The 18,671-nt window shown below is 41.1% G+C and overlaps 1 protein-coding gene across 1 annotated transcript in view; it reads right to left on the minus strand.

Annotated features, from left to right (window-relative positions):
* The window catches only part of ARHGAP22 (Rho GTPase activating protein 22), a 141,190-nt gene that overhangs the window by 115,660 nt on the left and 6,859 nt on the right, over positions 1-18,671 (minus strand). Inside the window, exon 3 of the mRNA XM_075154600.1 lies at positions 10,169-10,256. Coding sequence (XP_075010701.1) covers positions 10,169-10,256 — 88 coding nt within the window. The remainder of the gene's footprint in view (positions 1-10,168; positions 10,257-18,671) is intronic.

An 18,671-nucleotide genomic window follows, 5' to 3' on the forward strand; every position in this document is an offset into this window, starting at 1 on the left:
AGGCTGAAGAAAGCTTTTATAATGTAACATTAAGTTCCTGTTACTTTATAGCATGAACACTTATTTAATAAAGTATAAATCTTAAGTGTTATGCCCTAGGCAATACACCTTGGCCATATTTTCTTCTCCCCCCCTACAAAGCTCAGAAAGCCCAGTGCAAGCTGGTTCTCACTGACAGCACACTAGTTATCCCTAGAGCATTTCAGACAAACACAGAGTGGGTTTTGCCTGTGAACCCTCACAGCTGTTTGACAGAGGGCGAGCTGCCACTTCAAACTGGCATTAGTGCATCATTCAAAAACACAGTTTCATAAACATCCCAGATAGCAGTTCCCCAATTATAATTCCTTTTGGATGATGGAGCAGCACATTATCAACTTTGCTGTCCCTTCCTCCCCGCACTTTTGCGTGGGCTGTGTAAAAAGGAAATGTGTTTTATTTTTCTTACCTTTCTCCCCAGAATGACTTCCAGCTGGTATTTTCAAGTCAGCATATTATAGAGCAGTTAAGCTACCAGCACTAACAGGTACCTCAACAGCATCAGAGGTGCTGCCCTTACAGGACTGTCAGTACATAGTGTGTTTTTGGCTGATGGTTCCCTCTCTCCCCTTTAGATAAGGGTTTTTAAAAATGGTGTCAGAATTCCCTTCTGGAGCAGTCTGGGGAGCAAATATTTTGGTTTCTTTCACTTATGTGCCATCCTGTATTGGTTTAGAGACCAATCCTGCTTCTTGCCCTCTTTTCAGTGAATGCAATGTGACTGATGCAGTTTCAGAGTATGTGTGTGTGTTTCTATATTCTGCATAGCCTGCACCTGCTGCACACACCACAGAAATCAAACCAACAGCATCTCAAAGCAGGTAGGCAGTCACAGTAAATCCACAAGTCATTAAATGCTGCAGATGTTACAGCAGTTCTGTAACAACAACAGCAGGAGCATAGCAGGCACACAAAAAATTCAGTTACTGCTCCCTGTCCACAAAATTTTACATTTAGAAACAAAGAGATGTTTTCTTTATTCTTGCTATTATAAAGATGAACTCCGCAAGCAGATACATACATCCACCGACAGGTTCAGGATCCACAGAATATTAAAAAAAAATTAACCACCTCAACAAAGAATCATCATCCATCCACCCATCCAAAATTCAGAAATTTACTTCTCCTAGTATCAGAGCTAAAGAAAATGCACTCAGCAGACAGGCTGACCCTTAAAAAGCTCAAGTACAGAAAATAAAGAAGAAAGCAGTCCCTGGGAACACTGAAGGAAAAGAGAGAGCAAACCTGACTGCATCTCCAGCTCACATAACCAATACAACCCTGCAAATTAATGCATTATATTGGTAATTTAACATGACTATGCCAGATCAGCTAGGGACAAGAATTAACCCACTGAACTGCATAAGGCAAATCAGATGAATTTCAAATAAAGGGCCCAATCCCACAAGACTAAGAAATCAACTCACCTCAGTAAGACTATTGAGCTAGTAAAACATATGTGGAGCAGGCGCCTAAGCAGTAAACTTCCTTTTAGCTTGATGTTTCTTTCTTCATGCTGATGTTGACCTCTAATACTATTTTTACTACCTCTAGAATTTGCTGTGTGCTACGAAGTACATTGCCATATATCACGTGTCTTATTTTATTTTACTTCATCATGCTAGCCTACTAAACTAGAGTACTTTTGTAGCCTCAGGGATCCCAATCATTGCATAAATCTTGTGGAGAATTCACCCATCCTTAATGCAAAAATGGGAACACAGCTGCTTCAGGGGCTGAACAAAGCTTAACCTGCAACAGCAGCACCAGAGCACACAAGCTGCAAGACAGCACTGAAGACTTGATTTTTGACAAATTAGCAAGAAATATAGAGACGGTACTATATAACTGATCATGTTGACAGTTTGATAAGCATATCTTTATGGAACAAAGCTGTTCTTGTACAGAAATGCTAAAAAAGAAAAAAAAAAAATCTCTACTAATCACACATGCCTTAGGGCTTAATATATTATCCTTAAGGCAGAATACTCAGTAGCAGAGCTTACTCTGGAATGTCTCAGCAGGAAGAGTTCAAAATCTTACCTAATTTGCACTAAAAAGCCAACCTGATAGGAACAAATGATACCTTGTACATTCCAGCAACTACGTGCCATCATCTTACAGAGCCATGTTTCTATACCCAAAGGGCAGCCTACACAAAATGCAGACATATTTGACTTTGAGGAATAAAATGGGTTAAGGAAAACTGCTCAAGAACAGTCAGAAATTATGTCTTAATGATCTGCACTAGCAGAAAAAGCTATTCATGAAACTCCTTAAGCCTCATGCTCCTTTACCAGCAGGCCTCATGCTGTTGCAATTGAAGTTGTAAAAACCAGCATTCTTGTTGAAAGCCAGTGCGTGCATTAAAGATAGCTAGGTGCTACTGATCAGGGATCAGATGCAGAGCTTCTCCTGGAGATGCAAATTCCAGCATAGCAGAACATGTATGCTGTCACAGCCCATTGCCAGGCCTACTTTCAACTGCCCAGGGCCCCAGAGCACTGAGGGATGTAGACAGTATAACCTGGAGTAGATCAAACACTTCTAACGAAACAAAGGCAGGATCTTGTTTATTTCATGAAGCAGGATCTTTGCTTGCCAAATACAAACATAAGCCTTGGGCATTGCGTATGCTAGGGAAAAAAAAAACAAAGCAAAAAGCAATTTACAGGCTGCAGGTGCCTCCTGATGCCCTTCAAGATGTTTTAAGTTGATAACATAAGGTGAGCCAAAATATTCTTAACTATCAGAGCGCCTCATAGCCCTCAGGGGAAAAGAGGAGCCCAATAACCTTTCTGTACAAAAGTCTGGATGCAGTCTGATGACCTTCACCAGCAATGAGTCATCACCTTAAGTAGGTAATAGTATATTGGTCAAGTTGTAGGGATACACCACTGGACTGAACACAACACCATTGAAATCAGTAAGGTTACATGAATTCAGAGGGCAAAGTTCAGTCCTTTTTTTCACGTTCTCTTTTCAGAAGTATTCAGTGACATGGTACAGTCAAGTATTCAGGGAAAGTACAGATCAGGAGATCAGTAAGCAGAGATGCCTTGCTTGCAGAAGATTTGAGTTGTTAGTGTCTAATATCTGCATGAGGGAAACCAGGGCCTCCATTAACTTACTCAAATAATAGTTGTTCAACTCAAATCCATTTATATAACAGGCCTAGAAATACTGGCAGCAGATTGATATTTCTGTTGAATGAAGTCGTCAAGGTCTGGACAGACCACAAAAACTATTTTTTCAGTCAGATAAAAGAATTTCAGTACAATTAGGAAGGGGGTTACCCTGAGGAAGTCAGTTAGTATCTTTTGGTCTTTCTGGCAGATTCCTAAGCAGCAATGCAGTGGGAGGTCTGATCAAACTCCTTCACCCCCACACCCAGATGGAAGAGGCGAATGCCAATTCATTAAAATCAGAGAAGTCTGAAGATACATATTTTGAAAAATAAGTTTATCAGGCTCAGAATAGGGGAGAGGGAAAACAGTCAGACAGATGCCACAAAACAGCCAGTAACCCCTGAGTCAGTATGTTAACCTGAAATAGTGGAGGCCTAGGTTCAAGCGGCTTCCCCACACAGTCATTACTGTACATGCCTATATAGAATGTGCTTTGCTCTTCCACAACAAATAAATCTTGTTTTGATCTTAAGATTAAGTGGGCAAACAATTTGAACTGGAATGTTTTCAAAGACTATTGATTTTGGCATCTGTGACAGCAGCTGAAAGCATTCAGTTCCTTGTATCTTGTGGATTCAGACAGACTAAGATACTCATGGCAGGGCAAATGTGCAGAAATGCATGTAATACTATATTCTGTCTAGAGAGCACAGTATTAGCTCCACAGGCTGGGCAATAACATTATTAGGGAACTCTCGCTTGCTGATTTGCTTTTGAGGAGACACCAATGAAAAATAAAGAGTGGCTAATTTCCTCTTACAGGATGAACTCACACTTAAGTGATTCAGGACATATGCTATAATTGACAGCAAGTGTCCAAGCACAAGGTGGAAAGAACCAGCACCATCTAGTGCTCAGGAGCAGACGTAGCAAGCAGAACATATAGAAGAACCTATCAACAATTTTTAGGCATGGATGTGCAGGATACACACTTCCACGGAGACTCAAGCTGCATTTATCTTGCATGTAAAAAGAGACTCTGCAGCTGGCAAAAGCCAAGCAGATGTACCTGTCACTATCTTAGTGCTAAGACTTTATTACCCAAGCTATAAGGTAATAATAAACAACAGTTTCCAGACTCTATGACTGCAAAGAAAGCATGCAATTTTATCATTCTGGGCACTCCTTGGGAAAGACAGTTCAGAGAAGACATTTTAGGTTTCTCCCTCCTTAATAAATGAAAAGTCTACCTCATGTTCCAAAAGACGGTTATCGCTTTTAGTGACATACAAATATTTGCATGCCCTCAGCTGCATTCCAGACATCTAGAGTGTTAAACACAGATCAGACAGTGCCCTCCACTGCAAAACCAAGACCATCAATCTTTTCCTGCAGGTCAATGCAACGCCATGGACACTTTGTGATGTCCACAGCTCGCACTTGCTAAGTGTTTCCACAGGGTACTGCTGAAACTACATTGTCTCATTCTTTCTAGTAGGACCCACAACTACTTTATTTTGCTGCCATTTCCCTAGTCAATATGCTGAGTGCCAAATCCCAGAAACCTAAATAAAACCCTCAAATATCAACATAATCACATATTCAGATATGCACAGTCGGCTATCAGCTGAAGACTTCAGGAGAAAATTTAATTACCAGCAGCAAACTCAGTTTCCTGCTGTTAGTTAGAATTGCAATTTGCATTGAATAATAGTGAACATGGAATAATTTCTAATGTCTGAATTTCTAATTTCCCCTCCAGGTATTTTAATTACACACCATCTCAACAGGAACTGAGATAAAAAGGCCACAAAAATAACTTAATTGGCGTTGATCATCTGCGACACAGAAGCATACCACAGAGCAGACTGCTTTGTAGGCATCGTTCACCCTACTGGGACAAGACAAACAAGCTGCCACTCCAACTGCTCTGTAAGACACTGCCAAGGACACTGACGTACTCCCTACAGAACAAGTAGTCAACAATTACTGTCCCTGTAAGAGTTAGGACTCCCACCTTCCGATTCTGCCTTTCTTGATTTCCTACTTGTTATATAGCACAAACAAGGTAGTGAAATAGCTTCTGCATAAACCCTGCACAAAAGTTCCTGGATGAGGCATTTTACTCTGCCCTAGCCTAACTTCTGGCAGAATGCAACCACTAGTCCAACTTTAAAGGAGTCACTATAGAATGCAGGTCCCTTTTGTAAGGGCAAGCTGCCTATATTGAGCTCAGTCTTTATAATTAATTGAAGAGCATGCCACAGAGCTCCGACTTCTAAAGTTTTGAAAATAAACTTGTACATGTGAATCAAGCACAGGCAGTCATCTTTGCTCTGGCTGAGTCTGCAAAAAGCCTGAGACAACAGTTCTGAAGAGGACTGAACTGCCTCACTAAAGAGAGGGCTGGTGGTGTTACTCAACCGGAGCACAAAAAGCAACCTGAAGGTGCAGTTTTCATTAAGCTTAGTTGGATCGACTTGAAGCCCAACTGGTTTGAAAACTGTTTTTTCAGTCATAAGAGCTGAAGTGAGAGATGTGATTAGATATTAGGGAAGAAGCCAAGAGAAAAGGAAGAAAGCAAGATCAATCCCTTCAGCAGCAGTTTCCAGTGAAATCAAATTAAACTTATCACAAAACTGCACTCTTATTTTCACAGAAAGACCCAGCTAAGAGCTGTCACTGTTGTCCTTGACAGAAAGCACTGTGGCAAGAAAGAGGAACTAGCTGTCATCAGTGATAAGGAGACACCAAGATGTGTACCATGAGTTTTGGTTAGGAATTTTTCAGCAAGACTGCTTTTAACCATAATGTACCAGTTTGTTGAAATAGAAAAGGGTGTATTTTCTTTGGACAAGAGCATTACTCTAGAATGATTTCATAGTAAAAAATGAAGCAAAAACATCTTCCCCAGGAAAAAAAAAAAAAACAGTAGTCACTGAGAGTACTTGCCCACTATGCAGGTGACAGATTCAGGTTCCCGGTCTAAACGTAGTGGAACAGAAACTTGGGTCTCCTGCATCACAGGGGAGGATGTTAGCCAAAGAGGTACTAGATAATCCATGGAAAACTTCTTGTTCATGTTTCTATCTTTCCCCTCCTAGTCTCAATGAAAAGATCAACTGAATCCATTCTGAAGCAGAATAGAAGAATCTTCTTAAAAGTCACCAAGTTTTCTACAAAATAAAGCTATTCTCCAATCAGTTGATAATAATCTTTGCCATACCTATCAAAAGACAACATTTTTCACCTCCTGACTTCTGCACTTTTTTACAACTCCCTTCCTTGACTCTGAAAACCTTACTACATTAGAGAACTATCTCTGCAGAGAAACTTGAGCATCTCATCTCATAGTGCTGCAAAGACCAGAGAATAAAAGCAGGCAGACTATTTGCCACAGGGCATTAAAAGCATCAGCTTCCTAAAAGGTGAGACCTCAGGAGCATTTAAGCCATCAATATTCCTTAGAAGCACAGGGATTGATCTCTGAGAATGTCTTACATTCTGCATTACACCACTCTGAAATGCACTGTAACCCCAGGCTAACGCATGGTTGCTTTGTTGCCCCTAGTAATCAGTCAGCTGCCGTATCTGTTACCAGACTTGGACTCCTCTCCCAAGCAACATACAGTGGTTATTTCCACCCAGAAATACCACCTGTTGTGTGATGATTACTCCAAATGGTTAAAGGTTTGCACCTGACCTCACACTACCCTGATGATTTTATAAAAAGTGCCCCCCCACCTGCTACTGTGCACTGGAACATGAAAGCAATTTGAGCCCACAGCTTACCCTGCCATTCCACTTTGAACTTCACTAGCTGTGAGGGAGGAAAGCATGAATGGGTTAAAAAGAGTCCAGAAATTTATGTAGTTTCCCCAGAAAAGAGGATAGAGAACATTTCTGCCAAGGAGATATTTCAGGAAGTCCTGACACCAGATCTAACACTGGTTTGACTGTAGAACTGTTCTGCAGTCTCTCATGTCCCTAGTTAACCCTTCTCCCAGCTGCACTATAAAGCTTAGAAATGAACTTGATGAAACATGAATAATACACAATGCCCATCATTAGTTCTTGTTACTCAGCAGAAAATCAATACATGCTCTGTTACAGCACAGGACATGCTGTTACTCTAGTCCCTGCACTCTGAGGAAGCAGCTCCCACAGCCAAACTTTACACAGCCTGCAGCAGAGGAAAGGTGGGAAGATCCCAGCAACAGTTCCAGCAACGAGGATGCTGAAAGCCTTAGCTATTGATCGCAAAATAGGTTTTTGGAGGTAACTGGTACCACAGACTTTAGAAAGCTTTGGACATTTCCTTCCTGGGACATCTCAGCCTTTCCTCTTTGCCAGGTAAGTTGGTATCAGGACACTATGGGAACATTTTAGGAATGCTGCATTCTGTTCTTAATTTTGTTAGTTAAAGCTCTGCTGCTTACAAGCACAATAAAATCCCGTATCTCTATTTACAGCTATGGAACGTACTCGTATTCACAAGATCCCCAACTTAGTTAAGACGACTAAAAAAATCTCATCATCCCTACAGAAACTACATAGTCCTAGTTTACGGTGGGAGAACTGAGGCACAATTAGGCAGAGATATGATCATGGCCATACATCCAACACAGGGGAAGACAGGAAGTGATGGAAAATAATGATTTGGGTCCTGCAAGATCATTCATGCTCCCCTTCCTATCTGGCATCCGTTTAAGAGCCGTTCACTGTGTGGGTGTTCTGCAGGCTGGCAACCACGCAGAACACAGTCATTTCACAACACATGCAATAAGAAAGGGCATTTTTGCCAAAACCAGCACAGAATAAATGTACTGAACAGAATGGGGAACTCTTCAGGCCACATTCTCCAGTGACATCTGTGCCGAGTCACATTCTGTATTGACTGGCTATTTATAGCATTTTTCAATACTTGCTATCCATGTAGCAACTAAGCTTGCTACAAACATGAATGGATTTAGCTCCACAAGGTAGGGAAAACATCTTAGTTTTGCAGGCAGGATAGTGGTGCACTAAGACTAAATAATTTTTCCAGGGAACACAGAGAAGGGCAATGTCAAAACCACAAGCTGAACACGGATGTCCTGGGATTCACAACTATGCTGTGAACAGCGTCACTTTTTTCCACCCTTCTGGATAGCCTCTTTCAAGCAGTCACATGGCATTACTTTATGAACTCCACTGAAGCAACAGCCACGTGCAGTTCAGGACAATTCTTCTGCAGCCTACAGTAATATAACCCGACAGCTTGGGCAAGAAGTGCAGAATGACTGTTTTCCCACCTGGAACCAGAGGGCAAACTCAAATCTGCAGGAAACTCAACCGAGCCAGTCCATAGCTCAGTTGATTATTTCAGATCATTACCAGAACTCATGGGATCATTCACAATCACAACCACCCAAGTGCTTTCACATCCCACGTCCACAGTCCTTCTACAACAGTACGGTGCACAATCTTTGGAAAATGGCGCAGAAGATGTGTCACATTCAGACAGTGAATGCCACTTCCTAGAAGATCTTCCATGCAAGCAACATCGTGAACCCAATGCCCTGCTGTTTGTGGGGCTCTGCCTAGGAGGGTATGGTGCAGTATAAGAAAAAGGAGGCATTAACAGATAGCGTGCAGTGATAAGGCAGAGAAAACAAAAATAAATCTCTTTTCCCCAAGTAGCTTCCTGTGTGTCAAGCAGAACGCTGTGACTGAGTTATTGCAAAATCCTGCCTGCTGGTGTAACTGAAAACCTTGCAGCACTGCCTGTTCTTCTTGCACTGCCTGATACTGTGTCAAGAGGGGTGTGCAACATAGGCATTTTAAGCCAGACTGATCAGGGCGTAAGAAAAAGACCCCAAAGACACGGGGTCTTTGGCACACCTGCCTCCGCAACAGTAACATTCAACTATAGGGACGAGTGTTCCCTGTGTTGTCCATTCCATTAAAAAAAAAAAAAAAGATGTAACGTAATTACATTTTAATGTAATGTAATTACTTTTATCTACCCTAACAGCACCAACACTGTGGGGAAACAACAATATTAAGAAGCATGGACAGATACAGGAGAAACTGGCCGTGAAGTAAAACATGACTAAGTCAGTGCATTCACATGATTTTTACCATAGTCACGTTTGTCTCCCTCAACTCAGTCTTCAGGTATTGGGAGATAGCTGTGGAAGGACTAACCCGGTTCATCTTTCTCACTCCTCTGGTCTAACACTGCTAGAAAGCTAGCAACAGCTTTCTTCTCTGTAGATCCTGTCACCTGAAACTACCTCCAAAATATACTGCATTCAAGTCTATGCACAGGGACAGTCCTCTCCCAACTACAGTCAGAACTGAATAAAGTGAATACAATTGCTCCTATGCTGCAACAGGGAACTTAACTCTAAATATACCCTGGAAATACCAAATGAGTCTACAGGAAGCATTTACATGGGAGCTAAAATTATGTCAAAAGTTTTACATTAAGACTATGCTGACAGATCATTAGATTTTCTACCTCTCTTCCACGGCAGGTCATCTATTCTCTTAAACCTTTTATCCAAAAGTGAAACGTTTTGAAACTGTTTTTCTTCCCCCTTCCCCCCCCGGAGGGACTACTATACATGAAAGAAATTACATCCAGATACTGCACACCCCTTTTCCATAAGTTCTGTGCTGTGCTCTGTGTCAGCTTCTCCCATAACAACCAGAAAATCACATCAGCTTGGGAGACCACACAGCACTCCAGGCAAGGAGCCCCCTACAAACAGAAAAATCAAGGAGCATGATGCATCTCAATTACTGTTTTCACGAGGTACCACAGCAGCAGTTATATCCAAAACAAAGAACACTGAGTAGTCTGTCAAGTCCCGTTTCCCAGTCTTTCTAGATAATCTGGCTAGTGTATCAGAATGCTTAGAAGTGAAGTGATCAGTACAGTTCAATTATCATTAATGATAACCAATGGGAATGAGATGATGTTATGTTGAAAGTACAAGGAAATGCTGACCTACCTGGGGCAATTTCAAAGAGATGTTTCCCTGGTTCATCAGGGTTAGGTGGCAGCTCGTTCACCTGATTGCCTTGCAGTAGTATCAAACCCTGTAAGGGACACAAACACCAGTGAAAGGGGAAAGGCCACAAGGAGGGTAAGGAAAAGAAGATAAACATAACAGACATAGCAAATTTAAACCCCATTCTTCCACTGAGCTCATCTCCTTTCCACCCTTCTGAGCAAGAAAAGATTGAGCTGGTCATGCACCTGCCTCACCCATCCTTTCTCTCACACTGGACACTTTTGGTCAAATGATCTTTCCTCTGGAATAACAATACTCTGAGCACGCATAGGTGATTCTCCTTGGTTTCCGTAACTAATTACCCCTTGCAAAAGTTTCATCTCACATTACGTCTACTCTTCCTTCACCCTTTAATTTCTGGTTGCAGCCTGCAGCTATGAGGTGACTGAAGTTCTATTTCTAAATCTTTATTTCTGCAACTGAAGAAAGTGGTCTGTTTTCCAGAGATTCTCAGTATACACAGAAGTTCTTGGGGAGATACTGGAGGAGAGCAGCTGATTCAGGTTTGCAAGGCAACAGGACTACCTTTTAATCCAAGAGATTATAGTTTCCCTAGTAAGAAATCTGAGCCCCTTTACTTCCCAAGTTCAAATGGTGCCAGAATTCAAATTCATTTTCACATTGAGCCCAAGCATAATTAACACAAGGTATTCCAGTTCGGGACTTCTGCATAGCTGGTGGCATAGTATCTTCAAAGTGAAGAAAATCATCTTCATCTATGGAAAAGCTGAAAAAGAGATCACAGGAAGCTCTTGTCCGGTAACGTGGGTAGAACAAGAATGAACACACTATTTGGGCCTCATTGTTTCTGCACTTTTTTTAGTTTAATCTTTGACATTTTAAAGGGTGTCCAGCTAACATTCTTTAGGCCATACACACAGTAAGACAGATAAAAGGCAGTAAGAACCGGGACTCTCAAGAGTTAAGCCATGAAGAATGTAATCAGCAGTTCCTACTCCTGCACTGAACTGCCCTGGAATGGAAGCTGGGTCCAAACCATGTTTTTTTGCTGAGCAGAAAGAGAAGAAAGAAGTTGTTTCAGTCAGTTGTTTTCATGCGTATCTCTAGTAAACATGCACAGTTACATTCTCTCCAATCAATTTGGCAACAGCCAAATCCAAGACACATTGGAGCATCATAATATTGGTAATCAAAACAAATCCCAGTTATATTCTTTGTCAGCTTCCAGACCCATATTACTGAGTAATACAGTTAGTGCCTCATGAGACAGATAATCCAGGATTTCAACTGATAGAAGACAACCCATCATGACCTTTGCAATCTTCTCCATAAAATAGAGAAGCCAGTTGTGTTATTTTTCATTACATCTGTTATGGCATAACTTCCCTGGCTTTGCCCCTTGGTAATACGTTTTCCTAAAGATGCTTTGTTTGGAGAATCCGCTGTAATAATTGAAGGAGCCAGCTTGTATTAAATGTAAATTAATTAAGTTTTACTCTTTTCTTTGAACATAGAACTTCAAAAACTACTGCAGATAAATTACCAGAACAGTAATGCTTGAGATGGAAAATATTTCAGCTAGGAAATAAGCTCCAAGTCATGGAGGTTTACAAGTTGGCATTCCAAGTTCTGACAACCCACCCTATTAAAATGACTTGCTGCTTTGAAAGGATCTGTCTGTTGCAGACTGAAAATGTCTCAGAAGTGAGAACTCAAATTTGTTCTTCACAAAAAGAACTCAACCTGCCATGTCACTATAGATTCAGCTTCCATGTTTTGCCATCCCTCAGTGGCATCAGGCTATAGACCTTCATTTAGCTCCTCTTGACAAGCCAGATCAACATTCTAGAGCAGGGAATCCCTGTCATCCAGAATTCATGAAACTTTATTCCAGTTAATCACATATTGCAGGCCAGTGCATAGTTAAAAGGTAAAAATGCAAGACACCCTGAATTTGAGTATTCATAGTCTATAGAACAACAAATACTACTCTGTATCCAACAGATCTGCATCGCCACCCCAGTGTTGCTATATTTAAAAAAAAAAAAGTTTCAGAAAATAAAAGTTCCAGAAGCAAAATTACTCTGACCACGTTGCATATACGCTGAATGTTCAACAGTGCAAACTATTGCTGTTCCTTCTACAGAATGTAAAAGCAAAAATTATCATTAAAAAAAAAACCCAAACACTTAAACACGTCAGATTTTGTATTGAGGCCTTCAGTTTAGATATCCTTGATTTTGCTTTGAGGAAATTGTGCATTTCCATTTCTATCTCAATTTTTTTCCTTGCATTTAAAAATAACAAATTTGTACTTAGTGTAACAGCAAGAGATGGGATTGGATGTTTTGTAGCACGTTGTAAAGTTCTTCATAACACATTTGACATACATTTGAGAAATCAAAGTTTGAAAGGGAAAAAACCCTGAACGATGACAACAGGGACAGCTCAGAAGAGAGCCAGAGGAGTTCAGCCAAACTTTGCAAGGGGCCAAAGCCAGTACCTGCTAGCTCCACAAAGCATCCTAGAGGGAAAGAGTAAAGTGTTAAAGTGGACATTATCTATTTTTGTGTGCATTCTGTCCACATAAAACAGCTGCCTGACGCTGGTAGCTAGAGTCAACTGTGAGCAGAGCATGCTGAAACCAATGAAAGACTATTAAATACTCCTGGTTCTAGGCTACTCAGCCCAGAAATTTATTAATTGCCAGGAGATACAACAAGAAGGAAAAAGATGGAAGACAGAAGTCAACTTTTATTGAAAAAAAGGAAAAAGGGAATCAAAAGACATATTAAACAGAAAGCTACACATGCTATCCAGCAGTACTTTCCCCTGTGCCCCACTCTGCAATAGGCTGTGCAGCCCAAAACAGCATCATGCAGCCCCACTGGGCAGACATTTGTCTCCTTTCCTGCTGCAGCCCCTGCAAAATATGGATGTTGCAACTTGCACAGCTGCTGTGCTCCAGGAGCCAGGAAAGAGAAGGGTTGGACCTGAATGACACTCTCCTTCCTCCCTTTCCTCTACTGAATGAGACAAGGAGCATTGCCCACCAGAATGCCAGAGCAGAGTTGCTGTGCCTAGGTGATCCGTTGGGGAGTGAGTAAAGGGCTGAACTAGAAGAGGATGGGGCAGATGGGCAGAGAAGTACCCCTCTGCAGTGTAACCTCCACCATGAAGTCCCAGCTTCTAAGTAACATCAGATCACCTATGGAACAGGAATTTCTAAAAGGATCAAGTCTCACCACCCACGTATCTCTGACCCCTTGTCTAAACAGACAAAATACTTTTGATATCAGCATCCCGGAAAATTAAAGTGATACAATAGCTGAACTGTCTTCTCCCAGAAAGCAAAGTGCAAATTTCCCAAGCAAATTAAAGCCCTGTACACGCTGTAACTCATGAGATGCATGCAAAGTAGAGGTAGTGTCACAGACTATTATGTCAGCCAGGAACAAGGACCAAACAGTGATTAAGTGAACATAGCATGATTTTCAAAGACAGGACCCTGAATCTTGCTTTTACCCAAAGCTTAGGATGTTTTGACAAGGAGCAGTGTCAAATTATGGCTTGAGCAGGCAGACTGCTTTTCTCAGTCTGGTTTCTACCAGGTAGTTCTCTGAAACAAAAATGGTTTAATCGGATGTACTGAGAGGTCCGTGCTCCCTCCCCATCTCTTCTTCATACCGAATGCACCAATTTTTGAAGTAGTTTCATAGCATGCTCCTAGGGATACCACATTCAAGAGGTAATATGAACAAAACTTTAAATGTAAGTATCTGCTTGCCTTACCACAGAACAAAGTTCCCTGAAGAGAGGGGAGAAAAAGAAGTAGCCCCTATGTCAACCTGAGGCTGAAGCACACGGGTAAGGGCATGTGGATAGCAGGGAGGGTCGCAATTCTTTGTTTTGTCGTTTTTAAAAGCTTCTTTATGAAGAATAGAAACTGAAGTTTTAATACTGCACACAGAAATTCAAACCCTTCCCACTTTTACGAGTATATGGAACATCCCCAGGGAAATGGTGAAACAGCAGCACAAGCAGAAGAAAATTAAAATATCTAAGTTGCAAAATTGAAACCAGAAAGGATTTTAGAATAGCCTAAGTCAAGAATGCCAAGAAGCCAGAAGAAAGGACCCTGAAAATCAAAAAGTTGGCTGAAAAAAAAAAAGGTTGTTTTGTTGGTTTAACTTAAATTTGGTGTTTATGCATTCTCAGCAGTAAATTTACATTTTCAGGTCATTATCTTATTAACACAAGCCAGAAATGTACGTATAGCAATAAAAACTAATACAGTATCTGTTGACTCCAGCTGATCAGACTTTCAGAGCTTCAGGTATCATTTGAAAGCTGGCAATAGTTGTTTTATGTCAAAAGATGTAATCTTCTTAAATGTTAACAGCTGCTTTCCTTTGAGGACCAATTTACATTTTGTAGAAAGAAAAGTTGTTAAAGAGACAGTAACTCTCTCTCTCTCTCTCTTCCTTTAAGGTACAGTCTCTCTCTTAAGAAGCTCTCTAAGCAAAACTAGCCAGTCTCAAAATAAAAGCCAGCACAAAATAAAAGTTAGTCCTTTCTTATCTAATAGTATAAAGCAAGCATAAATCCCCATTTGAAACAGTTACCTAAACCTCACATTTATAATCAAGCAGAACTCAGGACTCTGAATCAAGCCCTGTGTTACTTCAGAAAAAGGCATGCTTTTGTTGAGGGCTCTTTCCCTCAGCCTGAATGAGTAAACTTGGCAAATACATATAACCAGGTCACACATATTTTGGGCAAAACCCAATAATATACATGCCAGCTTTTTGCTGTTTTAGAACATGGAATGGTGAAGATGTACAGCAGTATATACAGACCAGGAGATTCAGAGTGTATTTATAGTGAAGAGCAGGAGCAGCTCACAGGAAAGTGCTGTCAAACTGAAGAGTTTCAGCAAGCCCATCTTTCTGCAGAAAACTAAAGTCAATGATGAAGTCAAAGGGTTAAACCAAAATCTCACACTGCAGTGCCTTCCAGAGATTGTAATTTGCTTGCCTCGGGTCACCCTTCTCCTGCAACAAATCTAAGCAAATGGACTTTCTTTATGCTTGATGCACCATATGGTGCGGTGTCACCTGCCCCCCTTCAGTGAGACACACCTTTGGTACATGAGGGTGATGTTTACTCTAGCAGAGATTACAGAGGCATAAATAGCTTGAACTAACACCCTAAACCAAAGCATTTCCCAGTCAAAATACACTTCCTTTTTGATCCTTTTCAGAACACATCTGATTTCATATATTCTGTGGAAAGTTCTCATTGAAGTGACTTGTTTCTTATTCTCATTTTAACCAGCTTTGATGAAATGGAGGAGAAGAGGAAGATCCCTATGTAGCAGAGCTCATTTAAAAAACAAACAGAAAAACAACCACAGACACTGGATGGTGGAAGGAGTGCAGGTCTTGCTGCAGCCACAGTGGCAATGGGGACTGTAACACCAGTATAGCTACTTTGCCCTTATCAGTGTGCACCTCATTCAGCTGTGCAATGAAGTTGCAGCAAGTTCAGCTGGTAGCTTAACTGGAATAAGAGTAGGGAAATAAGAGAACTAGAAGAAGGATTTTTCAGAAAGGAAATTTGAGGGGTGCTTACCCTACCTATGAAAACCAAGAAAAGCCTGCAACCTAGGCCCATCTCTGGAAAGTATCTTTAGGTCATAGGTGTATATATAGCAAAGATCTTCAGATCAGCTTCTTGTGCATCTCTCTCTGCACGTCAGTGAATTGTGCTGAGCTCTTCTATCTTATACAACCCGTCCTTTTAGGGGACGGAACGCTTCTTCAGAGGGTTACAGAGCACCTAGCTCAGAGCTCTCCAATCTGCCTGGCACACTATGGAGAACTCCAAATAAACAGAGCTGAAAAGGTAGAAGAAAAACCAATTCATCTTAACAGGGAGGGTGTATCAATTCTGACAGTTGCTGTCACTGGTAGAAAGACATTACTAAATTTAAACAGATTGATGTGTCCTTGTCCAGCAGCCACTCAGACTGCATTAGCAACCTTGCTTGGGAAGTAAATTAATGATGGATTAAATCAGTTTAAATTCCCCAAGGTCTAACTTGATATATGCCAAAGCATGCCCCAGAAATAAACTTCAATTTGTGACTAAATTATTCCTCCCTCCCTCAGGCTTTGGGAGCCTGAGACGGCTGAACAGCTCAAGGGGCAGGCAATAGGTTACAGACCTTCCAGTAAGCTGGAGGTTCAAATCCAATTTTTGATGATAGCATCACCTCACACCCTTTCAGGGCCTTGCTGCTTTGAGGGAGACTCTCAAGAGGACAAGTGTTCATACCTTAAAGGTATTACTGTACTCCTCCCTAACAAGACTGATGGAGAAGTCCTGCCCTGTATTAGGCTCTGTGGAGCCAGGGTTTGGTAAAGAAAAGCTGTGACACAGGAAACATGAGTGGAAAGCTGCTTCTTCTTGACTGAGTCCCTCAGCAAACACAGTTGGTGCCAGAACACTGATCATCCTAATTCTCATACCATTCCCTTTAACACAGCACTTTAGTCACTGTTACAAATGCTTACAAGATAGGAGGGGGGCAATAGTGGGGCTCAAATCTGCCCTCAGGTACGCATTTCTGAATCCCAGGCCAAGGATGATGAACTGACTACATGAACATCTTGATTTTAGCTAAACATGGGAAAAAAAAAAGCTTTATACCAATGAATTATCTCCGACCCTAAATTCTAAGGATCAAATAGCCCAAGCTAACCCACAATCAGACTTAGCCTTAGTCTCAGTGAAAGAGATGGAAGTCAAATTGCCTCATATTTAAAGCAGGCTAAGGATAGACCCCACGGTTCAACAGATAAGTCAATTGTTGTCTCAAATCCTCATGTCTCAGGTCAGGAACAGAGAGCAAAATGGCAAAGGAAACTTTCCCTACATGTTTGTGAAGAACTTTCCCAGGGCTACACAGGCATGAACTTGTAGAAGAGCTCCCTTACCACTGTTGTTCATCATCTAGACACTCAGTAATAGTTGTACCAATAACAGACAAAAAAGGTGACTTGCTGGCTCAGGCTGCCAGCAGACATTCCTGCATCAGCTATACTCAAGATTCCTTTGCAACCTCAAGGGCTAAAAAGCCAACCCTGTCACTCCAGCCACAGAAAATGATCCTTTCCAGAGACTCAATCTCAAACTGGCACTTTAGATCACAAGGTGGATCTACTGTGCCACAGGACATATCCAACTACAAGTTTGCTCCATTATGCCAATCTAACAACTAAGTTCTCTACATGACAATTCTTCTGTCTATAAGATACTGACAATGTCCCTGTAACTGCAACTGCTTCCACAAAAGGAAACTGAGTCTATAGAATTAGTTCAAATCTTTGAAAAAGCATTTCATAAGTAAAAGGGTGCTATTTTTTTTTCTTCTTTTTTTTTTTTTAAAGAGAATTTGCATCTTTAAGTTATATTTGAGAGGCAGAGGAATGAAGACTACTGCATCCAAAGCCATTACTAGAGATTTCAGGCTGGTGAAATGTCAGAACAGCTACACTGGTGTCAGTGGTTGAGAGGAACAACCACTATATATTTTAAAGATGGAAACCGACTGGAGAAGTAGTGAAGGCAAAGAATACAATTTTCTTTCCCCCTCTCTCACTCCATAGGAACCTCAATGCTAGCCTTTTTTCTGGAAGCATCATTTTAATTAATGCCACTGAGCAATATGGAGGGGGGGGGGGGAAACAAAACAAAAAAAGACAACATCAGCAAAATGTAGTAGTTAACCATGGATGCACTGAGCTCACCCATTTTCTATAAAAAGTTAAGTTACTTGATTTGCTATCATTTAAGGCCATGCACAGCAGTTACTATGATCAGTTAAGATGCCGATACTTGAGAAATTATTGCTATCCAATCACTTCTCCACCCCAAGTGACAGGAAAAGGGCCCGTTCTTAGTTGACTAGAAAAAAGTTTAAGGATTGGGCATGCCTGAGCTTCATCAGTATCTGAGAACACTATAAATAAAACAGCCACTTTCTGGAGCTGTGTAAGCTTCAGACTGTTTCATAGATTTTAAGGGCAGAAGAGATTAGTGGGATATCTAGCCTGGGCTACCGTCCATGCACCAGCACCCCTGCTCTTTTTGCTGGTTTACATTCTTCCTAGGCTCACAGCAATATTAACATTCTGCTTACTTTATACTTTTCCGAAAGAAAGGAAAAAATGAATGCAGATTCTGAGGAAAAAAAAGACTCACATCTTCGTATTCATCTTTCCTGTGTTTCTGACACTCTCAGATATGCACCTGTCCAAAAAAAACCTTACTTCCTTCTCAAATAAGATTCCACATGAATTTATCCAACAGTCCATTTTTGTCACAGTGCATTTTTTTTTTTAAAGAATGGACAGTTTCTCACTAACATTACTGGAATTAGATTTTGTTTGGGGGAACATTTTGTGAATAGCAG

The sequence above is a fragment of the Calonectris borealis genome, chromosome 7, assembly GCF_964195595.1.
Source record: "Calonectris borealis chromosome 7, bCalBor7.hap1.2, whole genome shotgun sequence".
In the NCBI taxonomy this organism is placed as follows: Eukaryota; Metazoa; Chordata; class Aves; order Procellariiformes; family Procellariidae; genus Calonectris; species Calonectris borealis.